Source organism: Miscanthus floridulus, chromosome 11, assembly GCF_019320115.1.
Source record: "Miscanthus floridulus cultivar M001 chromosome 11, ASM1932011v1, whole genome shotgun sequence".
Classification (NCBI taxonomy): Eukaryota; Viridiplantae; Streptophyta; class Magnoliopsida; order Poales; family Poaceae; genus Miscanthus; species Miscanthus floridulus.
In genome coordinates, this window is record NC_089590.1 from 9,811,514 (window position 1) to 9,824,147 (window position 12,634).

General features: G+C 54.4%; 1 protein-coding gene across 1 annotated transcript; it reads right to left on the minus strand.

Moving 5' to 3' along the window:
- Positions 1–12,037: 12,037 nt before the first annotated feature.
- On the minus strand, positions 12,038–12,421 carry LOC136491629 (uncharacterized). Its single transcript, XM_066487913.1, has one exon. The coding sequence runs from the start codon at positions 12,419–12,421 to the stop codon at positions 12,038–12,040; it is 384 nt and encodes a 127-aa protein (XP_066344010.1).
- Between the last annotated feature and the right edge of the window lie 213 nt (positions 12,422–12,634).

Consider the following 12,634-nt stretch of genomic DNA (forward strand, 5'->3'; position numbering starts at 1 on the left):
CGGTTATGGAGGGATGCGCCGATCGGGGAAGCTAGAACGACAGGGCGAGATTTTCTCTTTCTTTCATTTAATGCAGATAAGACATACCTTGACCGATGAGACGTGCTCTGCCCGACAGAACGGCTCCTAATCAGAAGGGACGTTGCCTGGCCATGGCCCACCACTACCGCATGATGGGCACAGGAACCGAAGTGCCACCACACGCGGGCGGCTCTTCACTTCCCTAGGCCAGACCTAAAAGAACCCGAATGACAGGTAAGGATAGACACCGGATGACAGGTAAGGAAGCGAAGGGGTGCCCCATGTAGGCCACACCAACTCCGTCGCAGACGACGAGCATGGGTCCTAGTCAGACATTTCCGATTGAAGCTCTACAAACCCCGTCACTCAGGTCATCAAGGTCCCAGTCAGATTTTTCCGACTGGGGCTCTCCGAGCCCCGTCACTCCAATCATCAAGGAAAATACTATCAAACCCCCTCTATTTCATTACAAATCATTCATATATCCATACGCGCATTCATCTCATATGCCTCAACCCCTCGGACGGTTAGGGCGTGAACCACCTGGGGGCTCGGGAACTAAGCATCGCACGTGCAGCAAAATGCACCATAGTGCTCTGTGTTGCGTCATGAAGCGGCGGTTTGCCTCATTCAACATGAGCAACCAAACAGAGCCAGGGGAGAAAACCATAGATGAGCACCGTGCGGCCTTAGCCCGGTCCGATAGATCGGGTCATCTCAACCTTCTCGTTCAATCCTAAACCTCTCGCCAGGCCCACAGAATCTCCATCAAAGGGGAGGCCGTAAGGCCACCCGGGTCGGTCTCTGGAATGACCTAGCCATCTGTCGGGTTGCAGGTAAAGGAGTAGTGGAATGTCACAAGAGGGCTATGCCGACCCCGTCACGAACGACGGACCCGGATTCCACTCGATCACACCCATTAGCGAGCACACCGAGCTAGTCTTCGAGCCCGAGCGATTGGGATAGGCGACGAAACTCAGCCCCTCTAGTTGTGAGGAACCGGATGGGGTAACGCAAAATACTCACATCGACCCCCACGAAGGCCCGATAGGGTTTGGGGGCTCAAGAAAAACACCAAGGACAGCGACCTCGAACTCGCCAGATCAACGACTATGACTCGTCCGGTCCCATGGCGCCCACCGACGCTAGGATCCACGAGCACCGCCTCATTCGATCTTTAACTTAACTAACAACGTCCTCATAATGGCTTCATTTCCGACTGTGCTCCAAAGAAACTCTTGGGACCGCGACTCCGAACTCGCATGACAGGATCGACGACATCCAGCTATAGCTCTTGGGACGGCGACTCCGAACTCGCGTAACGGTTTCATTAACTAAAACTAACAAAAACTAACTCTCTCGATCCCACGGCGCGCACCGACGCCTGGGTCTACTTGCGACTCCACCTCACCTGATCCCAAGGCGCGCACCGATGCCTGGGTCTGCTCGCGACTCAGCCTCACCCGATCCCACGGCATGCATCAACGCCAAAGATCAGTGAACTCTGTCGCATCCAAACTAAGCTGTCTCCATTCATGGCACGCACAGACGCCAGGTTTTGTCTCAAACTAAACTTCCTTGCTCGATCCTCGGCGCGCGCCGACGCCGGGATCAGTAAGTTCTGTCTCGATCCAATCCCCGCGCCTAAAAACACCTCGGCTGCACAACGACGCCATGTTTAAACAAAAATCCATCTCAGACAAAAAACACGCACACACGCTCCAAACACGCCCCAGATGGTTATGCCTGAACCTTCTGGGGGCTCGGGGGCTACACCCACGGGTGCACTCGCGCGCACCCGCCGGCTAGACAAAAAATCCCCTAGACGATTCTGCTCAAATCGCCTGGGGGTCCACGCCCGGGCTCAACCCAGGAAAACAAACGTGTAGTTCATGGGCTGGCTCAAGAGTCTCAAACACAACGGGCCGGGATGACAGTCCGGTCGCCGACCGGAAGGTCTACCTAAAAGAACAAGCACCCGCTCGTCAACTTCTTCGGCCCACCTCTCCAACCGGAGCACTCGCTTCGGGCACCAGCCATCTCTGAACGGTCTCTCCAATCAGAAGGCCTAGCCCAAAACGCTGCTTCCTACTCCAACCCCGTGACTCCGACCCCGCAACTCCGACCCCCGCGACCGGGGCTCGTGGGAACCCTGCTCACCGCTCTTCTCCGACCAGCGCACTCGGAGCCAACTAGAGCCATCCGGCCAGGGGCACCCCATTCGGAAGGAACCAGAAGACGTGTGGAGAAAGGCAAGGCATGACTCACAAGTCAAAACCACTGTACCAGGGACCATACCCTGCACAAAACAGCGCTCTGTAGCCACTCTGACACAAAGTATTGTAGGGGCCGCTAAAACTCCCATACGGTAAGGCCCCGTGTGTCTCTAGAAATTGATCACAGTATGGGCTTTAGGATTTACCGTACTGGGTGAACATAGCGCGGCTCCTCACATGCCACTAGGCATCAAACAGTATTTGCAGGTACCGGCGTCCATCATTCCTGAAGAAGATAGCTCGACCTCCTATGTGTATCTGACATTCTACAACAACATCAACAGTGTTGGGGAGCGCCTACCATTATCCAATCTTCATCAGCGTGGGCAACAAGGCTTAGAAACATCCGTACTCTCTTCCTCTCCCCTGTAAAGCCATCCCCTTTATCTATAAAAGGGGATGCGCTCCCTCCAACAAAGGAGGTCGACTTCTTCAAGTTCAGACTCGCTAGATCGATAGTTCATAAACCCTCAAGCACACGCTCGAATACCTAGCTCGTAGCAAAGTTTCTGTCACTCTCGGCTCTTCCGGTCGGAGCCGACCGGACCTCTTATACATCCCATTTTTATCCTTCTCGTTTGTAACCCCACTACAGACTTCGAGCACCTGGGCTCAGGAATAAAGTCACCGACCGACCCTGAATGGACGTAGGGCACGTTGCCCGAACCAGTATAAATCATGTGTCATTGAGTGCTAGGCCACCTCCGAACACAACGTTCAGCAAAACTACAAATATTTACTAGTTGGTCACTTTCTGCACCGACAGTCACCTTCTTCGTCCTCATCATCAGACACTTCTATGCTCTTCTCCACTTCGTCAACTTCTTCATCCTCATCATCAGACACTTCTATGCTCAACTCCACTTCGTCATCTTCTTCAACCTCATCTTCAGAACAATACCCTTCTATAGCAGATACAGCGATTCCTATAGATTAGAGAAGAAAAGAGGTTATATGTATCGCTATAAAAAAAAGTAATAAAGTTTACATACGTACATGAATAATGAAGCATTAGATTAACAGAGTATAATGCAATACCATTTCTGTCTTTCAGGCATGTCCAGTCATGGAGACAAATCAACATCGGTCTGAACGGAGTCCACTTCGACGATGATAGACTTTCTCCCCCATGGTGAACGCAGACTTAGTCCCAACAGTGGAGATAGGAATGGCAAGGATATCACGGGCCACGTGTGCAAGGTCAGTGTAACACTTGGACATGCCACTCCAGAATTTCAATAAATCCAAATCAACAATAAGATCCATCACTGGTGACTCCAAATACCAATCCAGCTCTGATATTCGTTTTGGTGCAGTATAATCATCAAACAAGTCATCCTTTGTATGGCATTCAAGAACATTTGTCCCAACTGAAGATGAGGAGGAAGACTTTTCATATTCAGTAAATAATCTCTTAAGCAATGCAACAACTCTATCAACATGTTGGCTACCATCAGCATCGCCATAAATCTTCCTAAAACAATAGCTGATTAAGTTGAGCTTGTAACGAGGATCGAGGACAGCTGTGCAAGCCAAGATTGTGCTGTACTCTGACCAATACTTATCAAACTTGCCTTTAACTTCTTTCACCATAGCAGACATGAAGTTGTCTTGCCCTTTTGTCACATCTAGCAATCAGTAAACTTTATATACTCCAAGAAAGTATAAACTGGCAGTTTTAGACTCTTTGCTTAAGAAAGTGCAGGTCATGTCATAAATCACCTTTAGAAACTTTTCCATGGTTGCTACCTTGTTCCACTCTTCATCGTCAAGATGAAAGTGAGATAAAAAGGTTTCATTTGTTGATGCAAAATGATTTAAAGCATCCTTCTAATACAAGGAACATACAAGTATTTTGTAAGTGAGGTCCCAGTAAACAACAATATGAGCACGTAACTTTTCTTTTGAAAATAGGTCAGCACGTAACGTGATGTTAACATCCAAACGAAACATGTCTTTAGCACATTGAAAAAACTTATCCTTCCTTACAGCAGAATGATTGATGTAATGAATCCCATGACGGATCTTCTTGATAACATCAGCAATCAGCTCTAGACCAGCTTGCACAGCCCAATTCAAGATATCTGTGCAACAGTGTATATGACATAATTCACCATCAAACAATAATTTGCCCTCATCTCGCAAGAGTGTCTTAAGTGAACTAGCCACAGAAGCATCATCTAATGTATTGTCAAATGTAATGCTCGTGACTTTCTTGTCAACATCCAAATCATGAAAGCATGATGCTACAGTTTCAGCTATAGACGGGGCATCATTAGGAAAATCCAAGAGTCTGAATCCCACAACTCTTCTCTGCAAGTTCCAGTCGGCATCAACAAAGCAAGCAGTAACACAAATATATGTGTCGTCAACATACTTATCTCCAGCGGTTTTCGACTTCCAGTGGTCAAGAGAGAAACTCAGTCCTCCAGATGCTTCAGATATGGTGCATTTCAGTGTACCCTTTTCTCTTTCATAAAGATTCATGACATCTCTGTCTACAATGGCACGGGCATGGGACAATGGAAATGTTGGATGAAGACTACGAGCAAGTAGCTGGGCAAAACAATCTTCATCAATAAATGAAAGTGATAGCCCACTGCAAATTATAAACATAACCATTGATCTTCTAGCAGCATTGAAATCACGAATGCTAAAATTTGAGTCAAGATACACCAAGAGAGAACCGCCGCTTTTACCAGTGTCGGTGTTTTGGACCGGCGGGCCCTCAACCAACTAGTGAAAATGTACTGCGTACCCCTAATCCTGGATGGTGATGCAAAGAGACACAAGGTTTATACTGGTTCGGGCAATGGGTGCCCTACGTCCAGTCTGAGAGATCGATCTTGTATTACTTGCACCGAAATGCTCGTAGTAGGGGGTTACAAGCAGGGCGAGAGAGGGAGCTAGTCCCAGGTCTCTGCGTAAAGCGGTGTGGATTACTTGAGATGTTGATCTCAGGCAGCGGGGAAGCGTGCACGTTACAGAGTGTCGAGCGTGTGTTCGTTTATATCCTGAACTCGTCCCTAGAAACGGTCCTGGTCCCTCCCTTTTATAGTTGAAGGGGGGGACAGGGGTGATACATGGGGTTGCTACATAGCGTCGTGCGAACAAAGGCGGCATGTCCGAGCCCTATAGCCTGTCACTGTGGCGATATGGTTGACGGAGTGGTCCTGTCCTTAATGCACTGGGGCGACGCGCTGGTCACACCCGATCCTGTGCGTCGTAGGAGCTCCAGTGACAGCTTGACGCAGGGCATGGGGGACGACGCGCCGGTTGCTGTGTGTTGACAGTATGAAGAGCCGAGGCTCGGTTGGTGCCGAGGCCGAGCCACCGTGGGGGCTCGGCGGGCATGAATCCCGAGGTTGCCGAGACCCTGAAGTGGATTGCCGAGGCTTGGAGGGAGCAATTGGTTCTGTACACTGATTCCGAGGCTATAGTGACCCAGACTTGACTCCCCACGTCGCGTTGTTCCTGGAGCAGGGGTTAGGTAGCACAGTGCAGTGCGGGCGTCGGTCCTGGGCACAGTACCGAGCATAGCGGCCAGTAACCCCTGCCCCATCCTGTCCTGGACGGTATGGTGTTGATGCGACTTCCCATCTCGTCGGCTGCTCTGCTGTGTCGAGCCATCGTCCGGCTGATGTCGTGGGAGTGGTTGGTCGCATTAATTGGGCGCGACGCTCTGTCGGGGAGATCGGTCGAGGCAGAGGCGACGGGGTTATTGCTGAGCCGGCCTCGAGCGAGACGGAGATTTGGCATCTCGTCCGAGGCTTTACACGCGGGCCTCGAGCGAGATGGAGAATCGGTTCCCCGTCTGAGGCCTCTTGTGCGAGGCCTCGAGCGAGGCGAAAGATTGGTAGACCGTCCGAGGCCTTTCGTGTGGGGCCTCGAGCAAGGCGGAGAGTCGGTGGCCTCGGACGAGGCCGGGGGTTAGCCAATAGTTGTCTCTTGGCTTTGATTTTGACGGGGTATAAGCGATTTTTTCGGTTTTTGCTTAGGTGACCCCGTTTTATGGTACCCGACAGTAGCCCCCGAGCCTCAGGGAGAGCGTGAGCGCTCTCCTTGAGGTTTTGATGAGACTCGGCTCGCGGTAGCTCCTGGCGGGATGGTGTTTTGTACTTGAGGCCTCGGTGGGTGCGCGCGAGCGCACCCGCCGGGTGTAGCCCCCGAGACCCTAGAGGAGTGGATGTATTCCTTCAGGGGCTTTTCTTATGTCGTGCGAGGGGTTACATTGTGTTTGCCGAGCCCATGAGTGCGAGTTCAGGTCGCTGAGCCTCGGCTTGGTCGCAGGAAGAGCCCTCGAGCCTCTGCGCGGAGCAAGAGGTCGATCAGGAGTTTCCCTGTCTTTTTTGTGCAGCCCTCACGCATCCTTTTCATTCGGAAGGAGGGGTGGAGGATGCCATGCTACCCTCAATGGGCGCGAGCCGTGACACCTCCGGTGAGCTGTTATCGGGTAAGTCCGAGTGGAGGCCCGTGCCCCATTCGATAGGGGTCGGCTAGCGGTCCAGAGACGCACTCCAAAAGTACCAGAGGGCTTCTCTAGTGGGTCCTAGGGCCATTGGATGGGCCCCGATGGCTTGATGCCTCCCTACGGTGGGATCCCATTCAGAGACCTCCCTGCCAATCTCGGACATGACTTAGGGTATCCCAAGCATTTGCTTGCTTGGGCCTTGGCCATGTACGGGCTCGCCCATAGTCATCCCTGACTCTGTTTCGCCTTGGGGCGGCTGTCGAAACCTTTGGGTACGTGGGTGGTAAAATCAGATCTGGATTAACTATATCAGATTTGAGGGAAACTTCCCCGATTTCGTCGCCCGTCTGTTTCGCCCCCCTTCCTGCATAAATACGTAATGAGCCTCGCCCCTCCCCTCCTTACCTTGCCTGCATTCGCCTTTGCTGCCCTCGAGCCGTTGCTAGGAACAGAGAGCGCCGGGGAGAAGAAGGGAGAAGGGCAATAAAGAAAGAGAGAGGCTTACCGCCGTAGTCGCATTCTCCACCGCACTCATGGCCGGTGTTGTTGTCATTGAGGCGGATCCTTGGGGTTGGTCCAACATATCCGTGGAGACGCTGCAGTCGCTCATTGACAACGGCCTTCTCCATCTGGTTACCAACCCCAACAGGCCAGAGTGGATTGCTCCGTCGGGCGAGCCGGAGCTGAGGCCACGCGATGGCTATGTTGTGAGCTTCGTGTCCTTCCACGAGTGCGGTCTTGGCCTACCGGCGGACTAGTTCATGCGGGCGCTCCCGCACTACTACGGCGTGGAGCTCCACAACTTCAACCCCAACTCCATCGCGTAGGCGGCCATCTTCGTCGCCGTCTGCAAGGGGTACCTAGGGATTGCCCCCATTTGGGAGCTATGGCTCCACCTCTTCCGGGCGAGGCATACCACCAAGCCGACGGGCATGAGGAAGGCGGTGAGGGCCGGCGGCTACACTCTCCAAGTGCGCTAGGACCAGCAGCACCTTTACATCCCGGCCCAGCTCGCATCAACCAATCGCCGCTGGTACACTAGCTGGTTCTACCTCCGCAACGACGATGGCGGACTTCCCCCTACACTAGGCGGATCGTTGAGAACTGTTCGGAGAAGTGGAGGTATGGCGTCCCGAAGGAGGATCAGCCCAAGCTGCAGCCGCTCCTGGAGGGCCTAGAGAGGCTACAGAACCACAGCTTTACGATGGCTGTGGTCGTGGCTGCCTTCCACCACCAGAGGGTGCTGCCACTGATGGCTCAGCGGCGACGCCTGTTTGAGATGAGACTGGATGAGCCGATCGAGGGCATCTGGATGTCCGCCTCCGCCCTCTCTGACGACGAGATTCTTCATCGGGTGAGAGATACGGTGGAGGGGTGGCTGAAGATCGGTGGTCTGACCCCGTTCGCGATGCACCCATCGTAGGGGTACCTCTCTCTAGTAAGTCACGGGCTGCTGCGGCCCCCGAGGGCTCCTTGTTCCTTACCATTTTCCGGTCCCTTATTTGTGTTCATCGTCCACGTAGGGGATGAGGGACGTGCGAGCCTCCCCGCCGCCCGTTCCCGAGGACGCAGAGCAGCGGGCAGTGAACCAGGCGCACGCCGAGGCGTAGAAGAGGCGAAAGGACAATGCGGAGGCAAAGCGCAAGAGGAAGATCCTCGAGCACGAGGAGCTGGAGAAACGTCGCCGGTAGCAGAGGCAAGATAGCCTCCCGCTGGAGGCGTCTCCGTCGCCGTCACTATCGATGGATTCTTCGAGTGGAGATGACAAGAGCGAGGTGGGGCGAGGTCCCCTGGACCATCTCCCCGACGTCGGGGGGACAGCGCCCGTGGCGTCAACGAGCAGCCAGAGCTTCTAGGAGGAGGGGGAGAGGACGCCTCAAGGCCGGCGATCACCCGCCCCGGGGCCAAGGCCGACAGCCCGAGGCATGGGCATTAGGGAAGTGCGCCGTCAGCCCAGTGGGCTCGGCGACAGAGGTGGAGCAGGTGGCGGCGGGGGTGATGCAACTACCCCCGCAAAGGATCAAGGGGGCACCGGAGTCCGGCAAGGGCCGGCCGGCACCAGCGGATACAGAGGCCATGCCACCGCTGCCACCACCGCCATTGTAGAGGAGGGTCGTAGTGCCGAAGAGGTTGCATCCCTGCTCGAGGTGAGTGTTTTTTTAGCGGAGTTCATATCGTCTCCTGCTCGCTTTATGGTCATATGCTGACCAAGTGGGTGTTTTGCCTTCAGCCGGAAGCATCAGGCGGAGGTGCCTGCCCTAGCGCCGTGCAAGTCGCTCAAGGTGAGAATAGGCTCCACCGCTCAACGGGTGGTGGAGGCGCAGGCCGCCGTACAGCACGGCATGGCATCGGTGAGTGCCGACCCGAAGGAGCTGGTCTCCCAAGGAGAGGCTATTGGGGCAGCCATGGAGCGAGCGAGGGAGGAAACGCCTACGCCCCATGAGGCCGACGCCAACGAGCTTCTGTCGGCGCAGAGGTGGAGGACCTCCGCCTTTGCTGTGCCGATATGAAGGCCGAGGCGACCACGGCTCAGGAGCAGTTCGCCCATTTGGTGGCACGGGTCAAGGAGCTGGAGGAGGAGCTGACCCGGGTGGCCGGCGATCGGGACACCTTTAGGTCTCGGGCTGAAGAAGCGACGGCCTCTATCAAGGCCCTCGCTGGGCAGCTGGGGGCGGAGCAGGGTGCGCACCTACTGATGAAAGGCGCCCTGGCAGAGGCCCTCAAGGTGGCCGAGCCCTCCCAGACCGAGGCTATGGTCTAGAAGGGAAAGGTGGAGGGTGAGTTATGTTCCCCTTGTTCTATTTGTTTTTCTTGTGTTCGACCCCTAACTCCCTGGTGTGATGCAGAGCTAGAGAAAGAGGCTTCCAGGGCGTCCGAGGCTTCTCGTGTCGAGGTCCAGGGCTGGAAGGAGAAAGCCGAGGCCTCTTGGGTCGAGGCCCAGAGCTGGAAAGAGAAAGCCGAGGGTGAGTCCTATAGTCCTTTGCCCCTGTTTGGCTTATTTTCTTTCGTGCCTAACCCCATCCTGCTTGTCTCAGCGTAGGGTTGGAGAAGGAGGTCTCCCGGGCAGCTGAGGTCTCTGTCGTAGTACAGGCGGTGCTCGAGGCTGAGATCGGGGAGCACGACGCGCTGCAAAGCGCCGCCCGTACCATTTGCGAGGCCCTGAAGGTTGAGGGGGTCCAATCGGGCAGCTCCCTTAGGAGCCGCTAGGTCGCGTTGAGCGGCCAAGTGCACGAGCAACTCTGGAGGGCGCTGCACACGGGTGTCAAGCGCGCCCTGGCCGTCGTCTCCTCGCACTACACCGGCGTCGACCTCGAGGCCATCAGTGACGGCTACGTCTTGCCTGAGGACGACGAGGAGGCCGATGAGGAGGTTGCGAAGCTGATGGGGGCGACTGAGGGCCCCGACACGGCACTGGCGAAGCTATTCGAAGAGGAGGTGGTTCCTCCCATGCCGTCCGCCGATGCTAGAGACCCTGAACCTTGACCTGGGCCTAAGAGGCCATGTAAATAAATTAGGGATTACGTTACCATAACGCTGGTGGCCGTCGAGGCCTTTTTAAAGTACTTATGCATCTACGCTTCTTAATCGTTTATTGTATTTCCAAGCCTCTGCCCTCTGTCTTGTTTCTGAACATATTGCTTGCAAAAATCTTCCTCGGAGCCTAAGCTGTCCCTAGGGCAAAAAGGTGGTGAGGGAGTGCCATAGCCCGAAGGCGTAGGCCATCTAGCGACTCGGCCAGCCTTTTGGCCCTGAGATAGACTTTTGGTCCTTAGGACTTTTATAATTGATTTGTCAGAGCGTGCTAGAGAGTTTGGCGTAGAATTTTTTTCAAAAAACGACTAAAGAATAGCCCGTGGGATTTAGGGGGGGGGTCCCCCCTTCTAGCCCCCGAGGGAGGCTCGGTTCTATGGAGGTAGAGCCGTGTCTTGTTCGAGCCCCACAGTGGGCACCTCTGCAGAGGTGGAGCCAAGTCTCCCTAATGGAGTTATCGTATCGCTGAGGCCCTTGATGGGCCCAGGGGGTTTCTCGAAAAATTAGAACAACTAAAGAACGCTTCTTAATTGTATTTCGAGAAACAATGTATACAATGCTTGGAAATTTAAGGGTAAAAGCGACATAGCTATTCTATGTTCCAAGCATTGGTAAGGACTTCGCCCTTCTCGTTGGCTAGCTTGTAGGTCCTGGGCTTTAGCACTTGGGCCATGATGTACGGTCCTTCCCATGGCGGGGTCAGCTTGTGGCGGCCCTTGTTGCTCTGCCTTAGCCTCAGCACCAGGTCGCCCACTTTTAGGTCTCGGCTTCGAATGTGTCGGGCTTGATAGCATCGTAGGGCTTGCTAGTACTTGGCCAAATGTAGCAGCGCAACGTCTCGGACTTCCTCCAGTTGGTCGAGGGTGTCTTCGCGGGCGGTGCGGTTACTTTGCTCATTGTAGGCCTGTAGCCTCGGGGAACCGTACTCCAAGTCAGTGAGGAGGATAGCCTCGGCTCCATAGACCAGGAAGAACGGTGTGAACCCCGTGGCTTGGCTCGGAGTGTTCCTCTGGCTCCAGATGATTGACGGGAGTTCGGCAAGCCATTTCTTGCCAAACTTCTTCAACTGGTTGTATATTCTTGGCATAAGGCCTTGTAGGATCATGCCGTTGGCACGTTCTACTTGGCCATTTGTCCTAGGGTGTCCTACGGCCGACCAGGCCACACGGATGTGGTGGTCATTGCAGAACGTTAAGAACTTGTGGCCGATGAATTGTGTCCCGTTGTCAGTGATGATGGTATTCGAAGCCATGAACCTGTGGATGATATCAGTGAAGGACAGCACTGCTTGCGCAGATTTGATTTGATTGATCGAACGAGCCTCGATCCACTTGGAGAACTTATCGATTGCTACCAGCAGATGGGTGAAGCCCCCAGGGGCCTTCTACATAGGCCCAACCATGTCGAGCCCCCGCACGACAAACAGCCATGTGATGGGGATGGTTTGGAGGGCTTGGGCCGGGAGATGCGTCTGCCGTGCGTAGTACTAGCATCCCTCGTAGGAGTGTATGAGCCTGGTGGCATCAGCAACAGCCGTTGGCCAGTAGAACCCTTGGCGAAAAGCGTTTCTGATGAGCGTCCGAGGTGCTGCATGGTGCCCATAGGCTCCCGCGTGCAAGTCCCAAAGTAGGGCTCGACCTGCCTTAGTGGCGATGCATCGTTGGAGGACACCAGATGGGCTTCACCTGTACAACTCGCCATTCCTAAGGACGTAAGTCTTGGCTCACCGAGAAAGCCGTTAGGCTTTGGTCCTGTCTGCGGGAAGCTCTCCTAGGACGAGGAAATTAAGGAATGGGACTCGCCAGTCTATGCCCTGGTTGGCCTCGGGAGGCTCTGCGTTGACTTCCATGACCTCAGGCTCGGCCGAAGGAGTCTCGGTGATAGAGGGGGCCTCGAGCCCTGCGATGGGCTCAACCAGTGGACCCTCTTCTGCTGCCGAGGCGTAGTCGATGGAAGGCTTGTGGAGGTCTCTGGCGAAGACGTTCGGAGGGACCGGGGCCCATGCCGATGCCATCTTTGCTAGTTTGTCCGCGGCTTCGTTAAATTTCTGCGCGATGTGGTTGAGTTCAAGGCCATCGAACTTGTCTTCAAGGTGACGTACCAGTTTGCAGTACACCTCCATTTTGGGGTCATGGTAGTTTGACTCCTTCATTACTTGATCGACAATGATCTACGAATCGCCTTGTATGTCGAGACGCCATACTCCAAGTTCGATGGCAATCTACAAGCCGTTGATGACGGCTTCGTACTTGGCTGCATTGTTGGAGGTGGCGAAGTGGAGCCGAATCATGTAGCGCATGTGTACTCCGAGGGGTGAGATGAAGAGTAGGCCCGC

Coding starts and splice junctions, on each gene's coding strand:
- LOC136491629 (XM_066487913.1), bottom strand. CDS start 12,421: ATGGAGGTGTACTGCAAACTGGTACGTCACCTTGAAGACAAGTTCGAT.